Below are 17,213 nucleotides of genomic sequence, written 5' to 3' on the forward strand. Positions count from 1 at the left end.
CTGCGTGTTGAAGGCACAAGGACCTCATCGTCCTGAGGTAGGGGGAGGGTCACCGTGTTGGGAATTATATTCAAAACACATATCCTACCTCCAGGAAACTGCTCTCAGCTGCCATACATTTGTTTACAATTTTGATCTCCTTTTGAAAGTCTCCAAGTCTCTGGCATCCCTAAAAAATGCTGCTGTGCCCTGCTACCTCTGCAAAGAATCAGATTCCCAAGGAGTGGAGGCTCAAAGGGACACACAGCTGCAAAAATAAATATGCAACTCAACTTTTAATGAATATGAAACACCACAAAGAAATAAATATCTCAGACTCTACAACTACAGGTTGCATTCAAGCAATCCCTTGCAGTCTTAAAAATGGTAATTTTCCCATAAAACATTCATCTACAATAACTTTGATCAATACGTAAGGACTAAGCAAAAAATGTATGAAAATATGATTTTTTTTAAAAAAGAAACTTCATTAAATACCAAGAATAGTGATCAAATTCAAGATGTCACATTTAAATGAATCGTTTTTGATCTTTCCTAATGGTCATCTTGGCCTTCCAGGCGAGCATGGACCAGGGCCACCTGCCGGCGCCGCTGAGGAAGCAGTCACACCGACCCTCCGTGGGAGAGCCATGGACCCCCATCTTTGCCAGAGGAATCTCTCGAGCCCTCGGGCTTTTGCAATTCCACAGTATGAAGAATGCTCTTTACAAACACAGTAATACTGAAAAAAGAACATAAAAGTGCATTTATTCATGTCCATGCCGTCTAAATCTACTGATTACAGTCATCAGGACCCACTGGAACCTAAACAACAATAAAAACACGGGGACACTCATCCCCCTGATCCGCAAGTTTCCGTTCAGAAGATTCCGCGTGCTGGCGAGCCAGTTTCCTCCCTGAGAAGCATGCTCCGCGCCTCGCTCTCTCCCTCCAGCATCTTCTGTCTCTCTCGGTTAAGGCCTGGACAGTGTCGGATGGTGTCCCATGTCTCCTCGGGCCCGTGCCCTGGCGAGATGCTGTCAGTCGCCCGTGGGCTAGGGCTGCACGAGGTCAGGCTGGGGTGCCCTCAGCTCTGCGGTCCGCCGCTGGAGCTCCTCCACCGTCCGCAGCAGCGCTGACCTCTCCAGCTCCAAGGCCAGGGCAGCCTGCTTCAGCTTGCTTTCATTGGTCAGGAGCTTCTCCACGGTGGCTTCCAGGCTCTGGATCCTACCATTTGCCACCTGGAGAGTAAAAGGAAACATGAGGCTGTCATTGCCCAGTGACAACACAGGGGGATCCACAGTACACTCCCCTGTCTGGCTTTTGGGGAGCTGTGGAGCCACATTTTGGCAGAGAGGAGTCCACTGGGTACTATCAGTTCTTCTGGCCACACAGGAAGACTACATCTCCCAGGCTCCCTTGCAGGTAGTCTGGGCCACCAGAGCTCCTCCCCTGCTGTGGCTGCTTTGGGACCTGTACATTGGGGCAGTGGCTTCACAATGCAGAGGGAGCCCGAGCTCCGAGCCACACACTACAGGGATGGCAGCTCAGATATGGCCACAGCATCTTCCTGGAGAAGAGGTGGCACTTCGGGGACAAAGACCTCTGTGCTCCGCCACTGAGATTTGGAGCTTTACTTATTACTGCAGCACATCCTGGCCTATTTAGACGACATCATCTATTTACAAGTACAAACTGATTTCAAACTGACAGTCAAAAGGGATTCCACGTAAAGGCCCAAGCAGCAATAGCTCACTAATCTGAAATTCTTTCTATTTTCCATAGAGTGACAAGATATCACTATGTCAAGGAACATGGGCATTCACCCTGGAACATGTGTGGGGCGCTGTGAATAGCCACGCATTCTGCTAAGAGGCTCCCATGCAGGGTCTCTCGGACCTGTCACCACTCCGTGAGCTAAGCAGTCTCCTCATGTCCACCTGGCCCACGTCCTCAGTGGCTGGCACAACATTAAAGTCAGTTTGCACTTCCAGGTGCTTCTCTCTTGTATGCACTCAGGCAGGCTTCCAGGCAGCCAGTGAGCTGGCTCTAGCAAAGCTGAGGGCTTCCTAAGAAAACCACCGACCCCCTGCTGTCCCGTGGCCTCTCTGGCCTCGGCCACGGCCCCCAGCTGTGCTCTGGTCACCGGGTGGTTAATCCAGCCCAGGGGCCACAGGTTCCCATCTATTTCGGGGGGTGAGGGGATGGTACTATTTTTTTTTTTCTCATTTTCAAACAGGAGAAACTGTGTTTTGAACACGATAACACTTGTGCTGGACAGACAACTCATGACTCCAAGTCTAGCTTTGGCTGTGCTACTGGGACACTCAAAATAGAATATACTACTGGGATCCTAAGTTTGCTGGCCCACCAGGCCGGGGTGCTCATGCCTGGTGCGTTCCTCCCAGCAGGACTCTCAGCCGCACAGTCCTACCCTTGGCCCAGGCCTGGGTCAGGCCCCACCACGTGTCCAGGAAGGATCGCTTGTTCAGAAGCCCCACAACACACCAGGGGCATCCACAGCTCAGCGGGGAGCTTTCTGCAGGGCCACTGACTGCCACGCGAGCGTCAGGGCTCCCCGGTGAGACCGAAGCTCTCCCCTGAGAGAGCAGTTCTCCTCCTGCACAGGGGCCTGCCCCCCACTGCGCCTGGCTCCTGGCGCCCAAGGACTTGTGGTTGATTACTATGAAAAACGTCCATCCATTATTATTTGGCACCGCCTGACACGTCTACGAGATTGCTTCATGGATGTCGCTGGACAAAACAGGGTAACGGTTTGGTCTCCCACTGAGAGACAACATTTTTAAGTGTAACCAAGAGAATAAGTGGGGCTTTGGGATGTCTAATAACTATATAGGCAGAACAAAGCTAGAAAATGGGTCAATTTTGATACTTTGGCAAAAATAAGAAATAAGAAAAAAGATTTATGTTGAAAAATTAACCATTGTATTGAACGCCTAGCCTTGGACTCTGAAAACTGCTTAAACAAAAAAAAAGACGGAGGTGAGTGTCTCACAGAACTTACAGTCCAGCTGAAGGACAGTAACCCCATGTGACTCCTCGAGGGTCATGGGAACAGGACATACAAGCACCTACAAACCAACAACACAGTCCGTACTCCAACTCTTTGAGAGCAACAATGTCTTACGGCGCCCCCACAGCAGGACTCAGTCAGCGTGGTGGGCTGGCATAAGCTGCGGTCCTGAGTGACCCCTCCAGAAACACAGAGCCGCTTGGTCAAGAGAAAGAGCATTGCGAGGAGAACGCCTGTTGTCACCATGACCGCCAGGCGCTTTTCCTGAGGAATGCGGATTTTGGAGCAGCTTTTCACAACACCCTCTCTTCACGAAAAGGGGCAGTATCACAGAAGCAACACAAACTTACTCTCCACCCTCCATCTCACACATGCACAAAACCCACCCGGACGTTGGCCCAGTAAAATGAGCCTTCTGCCTCTCTTAACAAGCCCCGTGCTGCAGACGCGAGTCTGAGCTCTGTTCTGCCTGGTATATGTCAAGGACCCAGTGTTTGTTCGGAAGGCGTTTGAAATGACCGCCTACACTGCAGACCCTTACAGGCCAGATAAGGCTCTGTATCCCCTTGAACCTTCCCCACACGTGACAGCCACGGCGTCCTGGAGAGACTGCACACAGACACACTGTGAGTTAGGACACCTAGGTCACGTGGAGAAAAGCAGCCACGTTTCCGAATGTGACGGGCAGTGAGGACTGGGCGGGGAATGCATTTTTCTTTGTTCCTCTAGAGCAGCGGTTCTCAACCTGTGGGTCGCAACCCCTTTGGGGGTGGAACGACCCTTTCACAGGGGTCGCCTAAGACCATCGGAAAACACATATATAATTACATATTGTTTTTGTGATTAATCACTATGCTTTAATTATGTTCAAGTTGTAACAATGAAAATCCATCCTGCATATCAGATATTTTCATTATGATTCATAACAGTAGCAAAATTACAGTTATGAAGTAGCAAAGAAAATAATTTTATGGTTGGGGGTCACCACAACATGAGGAACTGTATTAGAGGGTCATGGCATTAGGAAGGTTGAGAACCACTGCTCTAGAGTAAATATCTCCTTGGGTACGGAGACAGATCCCTGCGGAGGGAAATGCACTTCAGACCCGGCTGATTTATTAGGCTCTCAGATGCTGGCCTTTCTCATATCACCGCCAAGCCTGTGTCTGCAAAGCGGCAACTTCCTATGGAGAGAAATAGAGGCTCAGGTCGGGAAGGAAAGCTAATTCTCAGGTCAGCCCAAGAGCGCATAAAACACACACTTGGGGGTGGGGTGGGGAGGAAAATGTATTTTTTCCTGCGGAAACTCAAAAAAAATTTTTGTAAACACTCCACAAACAATTCCTTAACGCTGACAGCATTACCACCCATTTCTGATGTTAAAAAAGTAGACCATGTGGTTCCTTTATTCCATCAGATTGGAAAAGGAGCTGTGTGTGTGCTAAGCCGTTAGGTTTTCTTCCTGTCCTTGTCACACAAACAAGGGAGTCAGGACCGAGCTGGTCAGCGGTCTGCCCCGGGGAAAGCGTGGGTGGGAGACGTGGGGAGACCAGAGCTCCAGGCTGCCCTCTGCTCTTGCTTCCTGTCACCCTCTGTGCACACAACCAGTGTTTGCCTTCCTAGTGTCCTCGTCCACATGCATCCATGGTAAAATGGAAGCTTCCAGAGTGGAGAACTGTGTCCTTCATCAATCAAGGCTTGGTATTTGCACCAAGGACACATGTATCACGATCCTATGCCCTGGTTTACTTTTTTAATTTTATTTTTTTAATATGTTTTTATTGATTTGTAGAGAGAGCGGGAGAAGGAGAAGGGAGAGATAGAAACAAAAATGAGAAAGAAACATTGATGTACGCCCCCTACTGGGGATCGAGCCCGCAACCCGGGCATGTGCTCTGACCGGAATCAAACCAGTGACCTTTTGGTGCATGGGCGATGCTCAACCACTGAGCCTGGTTTATTTTGCAAGGTAGATGTCAGTGTCGCCTTCCTCCTTTAACATCCCTCTGTGGACCTGGCTGATTTTGCTCATAGAAGCTCAAGCCTTTGCTTCTCTTGTCATTATTCAAAGCACAACTGCTGGCATTCAGCTAAGTAAGAGCTCTGCAGAGTCTGGATCGCAAGTTCCTGCTAACGGCAGAAACAGCCCCTCAGAAGGCTGTCTGACCTCAGCAAAGGATCACCTGTCTGCTGCCTCAGAGGAAGGCCCAGGACTCCTGGGATACCTTTGATCCCAACTCTAAACGGACCTGGGCAGAAAGGTCCTGCGGCCGTGGGAAAGCCCAGCCTGCTGAGTTAATGAACTTCCGGGGTTCAGGAAGCTGCCTTCCGAATATGCTCTACCTGCAGTTGTTCCAGGAGGTCGAGGTTCTGTTTGCGTAAGCTGCTGTTGGTTTTCTCCAATTTGTCCATTCTTTGGTTGTCGCTGAGAGGAGAGGAATCGATAAGTTCTTCTTGAAGCACATGGTACTCCACTTCATATGCTTGTAACTGCTTAGAAATGTCCATCTCAAACACCTGTTAAATGCAGAGAAGTCATCAGGCACCAAAAGTGAGAAAAACCACACAAGCACACATACACACACACACACACACACACACACGTGTGACCATGTCAACGAGACCCACTAAAACGCCTACTCTGTGCGTGGTATATTAATGATAATTTAAGAAAACTCTCTGCACTGAGAAGGAATCATTTTACTTGGGAGGAAAGGATATAAGAAGCATTTGGAACTAAGCCTAAGACAACAGTAAGTATGGTCCCTGATATTCATTTTCCAACAGACGACACCTTGTTTTTACAAAGGCACACAACATTTGTTTTGAGCTCTGATTCCAATACTTATTTTCTTCTTCTCTGAAAACTCTATTAGGTTTTATGCATCAACTATGGGTCAAAGGGAGGAAACAAAACAAAAGCATCGCAGCCCTATCTGCCCAGTCACCGAGTCAAAGTTTAATTATAGTTCAGCTGGGTTTTCAGAGTTACAAGAACAGCTAAGTAATGGAGCTGTTTACTGAAAACCATGCTTTGCACACAAGACATGCAGCAATGAGCCAAAACCCAAATGTCACCCACATAGATGAGTGAATATGAAACAATGCCTGCGCTGCCTTCCTTCCCATAATAGTAACAGTGATGAAAAAACCACCCGTGTGAAAAACAACCCAGAGTGCACGAGGGAGTGAGTGGTCTGTCTGTACTTTCTCTTGGGGACTGGGCATGAGGGGGGCGGGGGCAGGGCTGAAAGGGGGGCAGAGGGCAGAGGCTGCCGCCTCAGGCACCTCCTCTCTTTCCTGGCTGCGTTGAAAACACCATGGGGCTGAGTCTCTGGGCACCCAACACGGACCCTGGGGAATCTGAGAATTCAGACACCACATAAAGAAGCCACATGATCAGAATACACGGTTAGAGAATGAGATTGGGCTTTACAAGAGCAGAAACGGACTTTTCAGCACATTTCCTGAAAAAGAAAGGCCAACAGAGTCAAAATCAATGGAAAGCTCATTTCCCCTGATGGCCCTCTATCAGCACCCACAGGGGTGAGTCCTATCTTCCCTGAAATCAATTTTAAAAAACCATGTTTACTATCTCACTGCTCACAACAATCTCATTTTGTCTCCCTTAAGGCTAATTCCTCAGCTTCCCGGTTTTCAATTTAATTCAGTGGATACTAATTAGGCACAAAGTCTTTCTATGCTGAAAAACTAACTCACATTGTATTGGTGGCATGTGTGTGCGCTGTTTACTGTATTGACCCGACTCTCAGAGTGACCGTGAGGTCAGCAGAGATTATCATCTCTATTTTCAGTCAAGGAAACTGACTCAGAGGCTTTGAGTCAGTCTCAGATCCCGGCTCCACCGGCGACTCCCTGAATGACCTTGAGCAGGTCTCTTGACCTCTCCCAGGATCAGTTCGTGGCCTCCAGCACCTCTGGGGGAGTTACAGGACACCACGTTCCCAGCACCTGGCTGGCAAGACAAGAGGCAGGTGCTCACTCAGCTAAGGGATCTGCTTCCACACACTTGTGGTGAAACCCTCACATTCAAGCTCGCGCTTCAGCAAAATGACAAAGGATGCCACAGCATGGACCTTCTGAACAGCTCAAACCGCCAACAGTAAAACCGAGACTGTGTGGCATTGGGGGTGTGACTATAAATGGGGTACAGAACAAATGTCACACACACACAGCTACCTCTCTTCTCCCACCAAGATTTATTTTTAAAGGAGCTCCTAACCTGGAAAACTTGGGAACAAAACATCTGGCCATTTACACAGATTGATGATCAGCTGAGGTTAATGGCTCTCAATTGTGCCTGAAGCTATAAACTCTCAGGCCTTGATTAATACCTAGGAACCTGCCCGGGTCATAATTGTCTCTGCTTAATGGCACCATTATCTCCTGGGTCTCCAAACACTGAGGGCCCTCAGATTTGGCAGTGATGCCCCAGAATTTATCCCAAACCATGGCAGCATGTGGTTGGTCGTAAAAAGAGCCCTGGTCTCCTCAGACAATGCTTGTTCAAGTTGCAATATATTCTTCATAGCCATCATTTTTATAAATGGCTTCATGGTACTCTATTACCTCGACATATCACAACCATGCCAATCCATGCATCCAGTGTTGGCTGCCCAGTTACTTGAGAGTTTCTGTTGCTCTAAATGACAACTCTAAGCGTCCTTGTCCATATGGCTTTCCCCATATTTCGGATTATTTTCCAAGGATACATTCCAGGAAATAGGATTACTAAGTCAAAGGAGAAGAATATTTTACTGGTTCTCGAGACATATTGCCCAATTGCTTCCCACATGGGAACGATCAGGATACAACACCATTAGCAGCACACAAAAGTGCCAGCCTCAGTGCACACACCCTTGGCACTGTGTATTGGCATGAAACATTTCGTTTGGTTAATCTAGTCAGTAAAGCATTATATGTTATTTACACTTGAATCATGCACGAAGCTAAATATTTTCCCAGATGCTGTTTATTACACGGACCTCCTCCTTAGAGAACTGTCTTAAGTTCTTGGCTCATGTGCTAGTGGAGACGGAGTTTCTCTCTGCCGTCTGTGGACACTGCATAATGAAGCTGTGAACCTGGTGTCTGCACAACTAGCCCCGTCCTTTCCACGTCCCCGCCCCACACCTGCCCCGCCTCTGTCGGTCTCAGTGGCACACCCAAGGCGGAGAGAGGAGCGGTCGGCCCAGGTATCGGCAGTAAGGGGGCGGCAGGGTCTGTCGTGCATTTAAAAACAGTAACAAACCCCACTCATAGTTGGCCTGCTTTTTATTACCACCACATGCACACAATCCTAAACAATGCCAGTGGTAAAATAAAGTATTCCTCCCACCCTACCACGCCCTCTAGGTCTGGCACTGATGGGTCTTTTTAAAAAGTACTCACTTCCAGCAGTGCAAACTGCCCAGGCAGAGGGCTCCTCCCAAAGGCAGGAAAGGGGGCCTGGCCACGGGCTCCGAGGAGCCCTTCTGAACAAAGGAGCCTTGTTAAGATTCTGGTTCCGGCCCCACATGCTCAGCTCGCAGAGAACTGCCAGCTGTTTACAGTGAAGTTGCCAGGAGCAGAGCTTCTCCATTGGTTCCCAGGGTGCGAATCCCCTGGGATCTCGCTAAAATGCAGATTTGGACTCAGCAGGACTCTGGTGAGGCCCCAGATTCTGCATTTCTCACCTGATACACTGACAGTTCCTACCTGATACACTGACAGGCTGGGGTCACGCTTTAAATGGAGCCCAAAGGGAGCTGGGAAATAGGCTCTTTCCCTGTCTCCCCACCCCCACCCCGACTCTGTTTTCCTTCCTTACACTGAACTGGGGCTGCAGAGGCCGATGCACTCACTGTGACAGGAATGCAAACTGGGCCTCCTCTTAGTTTCTGTTTACCCCCAGGGTTTCCCCTCTTCTTGGGTCAGGATTTTTAAGTCACACCAAGGACTCCACAGAGCCTGCAGAGGCTCCGTCCTCCTGCCCGGGGCTCTCAGCTCTGGGCTTGCCCCTCTGTGGCTGCTCCCAGCCCATCCCCATGGACTGGGCCAGCATCCTCGCTGCTCTCTCTCATCCTGTTCGCAGGCTGTGTCCCAGCCTCTGGAGCCAAGACCACCCATGGAGAGGGCATTTAGTGAAACGGAGCCAGACCTGCCCATGCGTACAGGACAACTGTGTGCAATTAATGCACTTACCACTTCCACCCTGATTCCGCCAAGGTCGAACCTGGGGTTCTGTGAGCCTGCAGAGGAAGCATGCTGCACCTCGGCCTCATTTCTGAGCAGGACTCGAGACTACAGCCCCCTCTGGAGGCCAGGACTCCTCAGACCCTAACCATCTCTCTCTCTCCCTCTCTCTCTCTCACGCGTGTGCGCGCGCGCGCGCGCGCGCGCGCGCGCGCGCGCGCACACACACACACACACACACACACACACACGCTGAACTGCCAGGCATCTGGAATCTCTCTCTAGTCTCTCACTCCCATGCCTTTGCATATGCTGTGACCAGGGGTCAGCAAACGACAGCCTGCAGACTGAATCTGTCCCACCGCATGTTTCTGTAAATAAAGTTTCACTGCAGCACGGTCACCTCATTCCTATACACACCGTCCGTGGCTGCTTTCGCTCTGCAAAGGCAGAGCTGAGTGGCTGCAGCAGAGACCTTATGGCCTACAAAGCCCACAACCTCACTATCTGGCCCTCTACAGAAGACGTGTGCTCACCTGTCTTGGCTCATTCTTTTTTCTTTTTCTTTTTTTAAACTTATTTATTGATTTGAGAGGGTTGGGGGAGAGAGATTTGTTGTTCCACATATTTATGCATGCCTTGGTTGATTCTTCTATGTGCCCCGGCTGGGGATAGCACCCACAACCTTGGTGAAGCAGGGTGATGCCCTGACCAACTGAGCTACCCGGCCACAGCTTAGGTGAATTCTTTGAGGCTCAGCTGAACTGTATGCCTTCAAGTCTCAACCATGAGCGCTCACACCCTCCACCAGACAGGCCCCCGTGAGCCTTGCACAAGCACCGCGGTAGCTCGAACCACACTTGTAATTACTGGGTTACATGCTTATTTTCTGCACCGGCTGGGCTTTGGTGTCCGAGAGACACGTTATATTTCCGGCTCTGCCACGTTACACGGGGTGGGGGCGTGTTACTCTCTCCACATCCGGTCTCCCCAGCTTTCAAACAGGGATTATAGTCCCCATTCCAACGCTGTCAAGGAGTCAGTGGTCTAACAAATGCCAAGTTCAAAGCAGCCGCCTGAAGAAAACCAGTGACACACATAAAACTGTTCTCTCCCTGTGTTGTGTCCACGTCCATCCTCCAAACACTTAAGGGGCACCCAATAATCTCAATAGGTGCCTTTTACAGAAAAGGGGAGGAAAATGGGATTTTTCCTGGAGCTCAATATCCAGGAGGTAAACAATGTCAGCTGAGGCTGCTGGCCTTAGAGTCAGGAGCAAAGTCAAGGCACTCACTGGGCCAGGCATTGGGTTCAGTGACCAGGGCTCTCTGCATCTCCCCAGCAGCATAACATACCAAGGGAACGAAAATATATGCAACAAAAGCTCTGAGAAGGAATAAATGCACACAAATGCCAGGAATTACAGTATCAAAGGGTGGAGATTTGGGTATTAATATACAGGTAAATGACACCCAGAGGCCCTGGGGGGTGTTGGGTGGCTGCTAGAGCCTGTGAGGCCAGAGGATCCGAGTGTGAGACCCGCCCGGCCCACTCCGCAGCCGGGTGACTGAGGGCCAGTCCATCATCCACTTTGAGCCCCAGGCTCCTCGTGGGTTAAAGCCACCTCTCCTCTCGGGAGTGCAGTCATGATGAAATGAAATCATGTGTATTTATAGACTCACATGGAACCTGGTAAAAGTAGGGCCTCCACAAGCCAGACTTAGAGGCGGAGCCTACCAATGAGTGGAGAGCTGCTCCCTCACACAGGCCTGTGCAGAGATGCAAAGTGACGCCTAGCATGGCACCCCTCTGTCCCCTCCAAGCTTTCTTGCTCTTTTCTCTGTGCCCAACACCTAAGGAGGGGCAGCCAAGGACATCACAACATCGCATCTGGGGGCACCAGACCAGAAGCGCTGCTCCTCTTGGACTAACAGAAGTTCTCAGAATAAGGATTCTTTAAAAGCTTTATTTCACTATTTGTTTTTTTTGGAATTGCTCTGTTTTCATTGTATTTTGGTGCAGGTGAGGTAAGTTCTAGGCTTAGAGAGGCCTGAGGCTGACTCCGCAGTACTCCACACAGACCTCTCCTCAGAGCTTCTCAGCCAGCCCACCTCGGGCTCCTCCCAGGTGACCCCGCCCTCTGCTAAGCAGCTCAGCCCTTCGCAGTCAGCAATCACTATTGGAAGGTTCTTCCTTAAGCAGAGTCCAAATCTGCTCCCACCCCTAATCCAGACCATGGAATAACTGGTCCAGTTGTAATTCCTGGCTCCATTCACCCCTCACCCTTAACATTCCTCACAGTAATGGTTCTACTGCACCCAGAAGCCAGAGGTGCTGTGACCACAGGTGTGGAGGACAATTCTATTAAAGTGCAAGCGCGTGTGTGCACGCACACACACACACACATACACACACACACACAAATATTATGGAATAAACTTATATAAAATGTATATACTCTATCACAACTTTGCTATGAAAAGTTATTTCTATAAAATAATATTTCAGCAGAAAAATGAAAACACTTATTTTACAACAGCCTACATTGAGTAGATGTATGAATTTTAGAAGAACACATGACTAGGGGTGAAGTCTCTTAATTATAAGAAACTACTGATAATTTGTGCTGGTCGCCACACCTAACCATTGCCATGGTGTTGCCACATGGCATGTCAGCATTGGACTCACAACACACGCACATGCACACTCACATTTAATCACTGGACACATATTTGTGATGTGACTCCTACACACCAGGCATCACACAATATGCTGCCCAGAGTACAAAGTGGGAGGAAATAGGTCCTGCTCAATAATAATAATAATAATAATAATAATAATAATAAAGCTTCTACCTTTGGAAAGGTTAGGACTGAATCGTACCTGATTGATGGTCTTTTCCATTTGCACCAAGCCCAGGTTGGGTAGTGTGTTTTTTATAAAGTCGACTATGGTCTCTAGGTTTTCATGCTGCAGAATCAGGGGCTTATGGCTCCCCAACAGACTTAAAGCCACTTTAAATATGACCTCTGATCCCTGAAGAAAGATCATATCTGGGAAAACACAGAAATGCAGAAAGTTAAACCAGACCAGTTTCTGATGAAATGCCATTCAGTTTCCTTTTCCACACATCGCAGAGCAGGGCAGAGGGAAACATGACCCAAACTGCAAGTTTTATTTCCTTTTTAAGAGCCTGACATTTCAGATAGGGTTGTCAAGGCAATATTGCAAACAATAAAAGAAATACAGGTAAACATACTACTAAGATTTTGATAAACATTTTTATTTGCTCCAAAGATATATTAAATTCAAACATACTTTGAAAGTTAAATTGAAAAATGGAAAATTTTTTATCAGTCTGTTTTTCCAGGAATGTTCTAGATTTCAAAGGAGTTACTAAAACGTATGTTTTTATGGGTAAAACAAAAGTTTTTAGACATAGAGCATTAGATATATAGCATTCAAATACAGATATCTAACGATACAGCCTAAGAGAGAGTAAGTGAAAAAATGCCTCTATTTCCTCTATTTTGAAATAAGGAGTTGAATGAAAAGATCTCTAAAGACTCTAAATGCTCAATTCCACAAATGCATTATTAAATATAATTATATTGAATTTTAGTTCAATAACGGAGTAAAGCTCAGCCCTAGCAACTGATTTTGGGTGACTAAATTCAGGCAAGTTACCTGACAACTGGAATAATCTATATGTATAAAAAACCTGTGGTCGTCACACCCTCACGCGGTAACAACCAATCAGCAGGAGGCTACGTGCGCGGCAGGAACACGTGGGCACCAGCAGGGACTTGACCAGGAGGTGCATCGGGGGAATCCCACAGTGTAGGCCCCGGGGTGGGACTCGGGGCCGTTGCGAAATGTGCCGGCCCAGCGGGGCAGGACTTGGGGCAGGCACGCGGCGCAGGCGGGGTCCTGAGTCTCGTGCGATTGCATGCGCTGGGTCACTAGTCCTATATAATAAAAGGGTAATATGCAAATGGACCAAACAGTGAATGACCAGTCGCTATGATGCGCACTGACCACCATGGGGCAGACACTCAATGCAGGAGCTGTACCCTGGTGGTCAGTGCACTCCCACTGGGGGAGCACTACTCAGTCAGAAGACGGCTGGCGAGCGCAGCAGCCGTGGCAGGAGCCTCTCCCGCCCCCGTGGCTGTGCTAAGGATGTCCAACTGCGGGCTTAAGCTAGCAGTGACATTCCCCAAGGGCTCCTGGACTGTGAGAGGGTGCAGGCCGGGCTGAGGGGACCCCCCCCCCCCCCCGCAATGCATGAATATGGTGCAGCGGGCCTCTAATGAACATATAAGAAAAGATAGAGTTAAAAATGAGAGCATGAATCTAATTAGAGGCAACTGCCAATCTGTCTCTCCCAGGGCAATGGAAGAGACCAAGAAGCTGGAAATCCCATCAGGTGGAGGAAGACAGAGCAGATGGGGAAGAGCCCCAGCACCGCGTCTCTCTGGGTGGTTCCGTGGGATGACATGTAAAACCCGTGAAGAAACAGAAGTGGCTGGATGCCGCCGTGCTAAGGGAAAGGTGTCAGGGTGGTGTGTGGGTCACACACAGGGCAGACCGAGGTGCCGAGTGGCCCGTCAGCCTCGGAGGTGCGCTGTGACCTGCACGAGGCCTTAACCACCTGGGCACACCTGGTGCCGGTTGGGCAGGGCCCTAAGCGATGCTGTGCTGAGGTCAGCCCGTCTCTCTCAGGGCTCAGGGCCACAGAGTCCACAAACGTCACAACTGCTTGTGACTCCGGGCAGCCCCCAGGGACCAGCAGTTTCCACGGCTGCCTCCCTCCGGTTTGGCTGCAGAGGCCGATCTCTGCATGTCGAGTCTTAGGGGAAGTACCCGTGTCTAAGGCAGTGCCGTGGAAGAATCTCCCAGTGGAATGTCTGCTTCACAAAACACAGTGTTTACCCGTGTAAGCACCACTGCAGAAAATAGAGACTTAGAATACCACCATAACCACAATGCATTTTTAAGCAGAAAAGACATTTCAAAAGAAAAAGAGTAAATTTGAAGATTCCGTGGTTTAGACACGAAGCCTTCCTTTGAGTATATGAGCATTTATAGCTGAACAAAACCTGATGGCATTTGTCAGAATATTTAGGACATTTTAGTCAGGGGTCCAGGGAACGACCTGCACTACCTGGAAGTACATCCTATAGTGACAGTTCACTGTCGTTGGTCTCTGAGGGACAAGTACCTTAAAACTAGATACAGTACCATTTGGGGTGGTGAACACACAATATACAGTTGATGTATTACAGAACTGTACACCTGAAACCTACATAACTTTATTAACCAATGTCATCCCAATAAATTCAATTTAAAAATTAGATACAATACAGTACCTAAGCCAATTAAATAATTATTGGGGAGCTTTTGAGCATAAACAAATACGTAATCCATATCAGCAGTCTCTTAAGGTTAGCAATGAGTCCTCCAAGTTTTATTCCTTTATGAACTTGATATTTATAACAAGTCTACTTAATAGAGTGCACTCAGGACTCAGACTTTTCTGGACTGTATGAAAAAAACAAAAAGAATTTTAGAGAGAGTTGAGTTTTTTTTTTTTAACTCTGTTTATTAGTATGTTAAAAAACACACAATAAAATATAACTGGATATATTTATTTCATTGGGTCTAATGGTCTGTATTTAATGTAATAAAAACATATATATATGGCTCAGTGGTTGAGGCAAACCTATGAACCAGGAGGTGGCGGTTCGATTCCCAATCAGGGCACATGCCTGGGTTGTGGCTCGATCCCCAGTGTGGGGCGTGCAATAGGCAGCTGATCAATGATTCTCTCTCATCATTGATGTTTCTATCTTTCTCCCTTTTCCTTCCTCTTTGAAATCAATAAAAGTTAAAAAAAAAATTTTTTTTAAACACACACAATAATCTCCTTGGGAAAGTGATTTAATTTCCCGCATTTGAAAATCACTGCGCAAGAAATCACCCCACAGCCCTGCACTGCCCAGCTCACAGCACGGGCTGACTCCTTTCTCACACCACCCAGAAACAGGCTCAGGGCTCTCTACCAGGCAGGAAGTAAAGGGAACCTTAAATTCAGCTGACTCCTGCACTTGACAAGTTATTTGCTGAGAACAACACCAATAGCTACTTCCCTTTGAAGATGCTCTGGCAGCCCTGTTACTGTGCTAACGGGTACGGACACTCTATTTGAAACTCCCCGTGACATAAAAGGGCAATTTTCCTGGGGGGGAATGATAAACGCCAAGCGCACGGCCAGGGAGCGAACGCATCCTGCATCTTTCCCAGCCACCTTTGTCTTTGTCAAGGGCAATCACTATCACTCTGCCTAACTTCCTGGGGAAGGCCGGGGTCCTCCGCTGCGACCAGGAACAGGTAGGAGGGGAACGAAGCGTGGTGACAGCCCTAACAGATTCTGCAAACACTCCCTTCATCAGCACTGTGCCATGCTGCCAAAGAGCCATTTTTCCTGGCTGTACAAACAATCTTGCTCACCTGTCTATTTTAGTCCTTGAGCCTCTCTGAAGCCTTCCTCACATTACAGGTGGCTTCTGTTTTTTGCCAAGTCCCTAGTTTTTACATCCCATCTCCTCGCTCATCTACCTGGAATACATCCTATCGAAACCTTCAGGAGCCTCCTCTTCCATTAGGAGCACGCCTGGTCCTTTACCCCCAAAGGCAGACCCCTCTACACCCAAACAGGAAAATACAGGAGGAGGCTATTTTACACCATGTGACGCCCACACGGAAGGACTGACTTTCAGAAAAGCGTCATTACCAGGAGCCTTAATGATGAAGGTCAAGGAACATACATCATTGCACCTGCCCCTGCAAGCAGCATACACTTAAATTCGAGGTGACCTATTAATTAGTATAGGAGCCATGCTGAATGCACGCTGAGAATCCTTTACTTACATATACAATTGTGAAGAGCTAACAAAGGTCCATTTGTTTGCAGGGCTTATCCAGGCCTAAAGACTTATAATGAAATGGGCTTCAGACCAAAAAAGACTCCAGTGTATGAATGGCACGCTTTGGATTTAAAACTGAGCAATCCACCATGACAAGGGTTTAAACAAACACGGTTCAAGTCGCCGATGCTAGGTACAGAAATGGTTTTTAAAAACCTATCTTTTCCAATAAAACAGTTTGTTTTTAAGGACTGACAGATGGGATGGATTGTGCAAAAAAAAAAAAAAGTAGTGTTGTTTTTTTTTGCAAAGTGACATCATGACACAGTGTGCCTTGAGCTCTCACTTCCTGCCTACAACTCCAGGCGCCCTGAGCCCCTAGCCAGCAGGACGTGAACTCAGGACAGCAGGGGTCTGTGAGGCCCAGGAATCATCTTTATGTAAATGTATAAGAAACTCCAATCCCACCACTGACTACAGAACATAGTGAGAAATAGGTGGGGTTTTTTTTTTCAGCTTTTATCTGTGAAGTCATTAGGATGAGCTTCACAGAGTTCTGAATACTCATTTCCAAAGCGGAGTTTGCTTGTTTGTTGTCAGTGCCTCCTACCCATGGATACAGCCTAAGGGGAGATGTTTTCCTAGAGATTTGTGGCCCTGGAGCCCAGGACCGTCTGCAGGCAGCAGCTCTGGAGCCTGTGGCCAGCAGCAGGGATAACTCAGCACTGGCCCTCCTGCCCAGTCCCCTTCCCACCCTGTAATTTGATGTCTGAGCTGTTTCAAACCATTCACAACACTCCCCTCCCGCCCTCTCAATCTCCACCTCTCTCCATTACCCTGTTAAGACTCTCTTTGAATTTCCAGAGTAAGAAAAGTAAAATACACAAAATTTTAGGCAAGAAAGACTGAAGCTTCTGGTTGGAGAGCTTATAGTTTGTGTGACTCTTGTTAGTAAACTAAGCAGACACTTTTGAGGCTTTTAGTTCCTTTTAAACAATAGTATAAACGCTTCATGAACTCTCACTAACAATTTGTTTCACCAGGAAGAGTGTTTTGAGTATCTCTTTTCTTCAATG

General features: G+C 48.1%; 1 protein-coding gene across 3 annotated transcripts in view; it reads right to left on the reverse strand.

The window, feature by feature from the left end:
• Nucleotides 1–260: 260 nt before the first annotated feature.
• TBC1D1 (TBC1 domain family member 1) overlaps nucleotides 261–17,213 on the reverse strand; it is a 207,937-nt gene continuing 190,984 nt past the window's right edge. For all 3 annotated transcript variants that reach the window (XM_070398004.1, XM_070398012.1, XM_070398020.1), the window contains 3 exons: nucleotides 12,092–12,261; nucleotides 5,357–5,530; nucleotides 261–1,220 (listed from right to left, as the gene is read on the reverse strand). In XM_070398004.1, the coding sequence (XP_070254105.1) occupies nucleotides 1,035–1,220; nucleotides 5,357–5,530; nucleotides 12,092–12,261 (530 nt within the window). In that variant the 3' untranslated portion in view covers nucleotides 261–1,034. The remainder of the gene's footprint in view (nucleotides 1,221–5,356; nucleotides 5,531–12,091; nucleotides 12,262–17,213) is intronic.

The sequence above is a fragment of the Myotis yumanensis genome, unplaced genomic scaffold, assembly GCF_028538775.1.
Source record: "Myotis yumanensis isolate MYYU_CA2020_CCGP unplaced genomic scaffold, mMyoYum1.0.hap1 SCAF_1, whole genome shotgun sequence".
NCBI lineage: Eukaryota > Metazoa > Chordata > Mammalia > Chiroptera > Vespertilionidae > Myotis > Myotis yumanensis.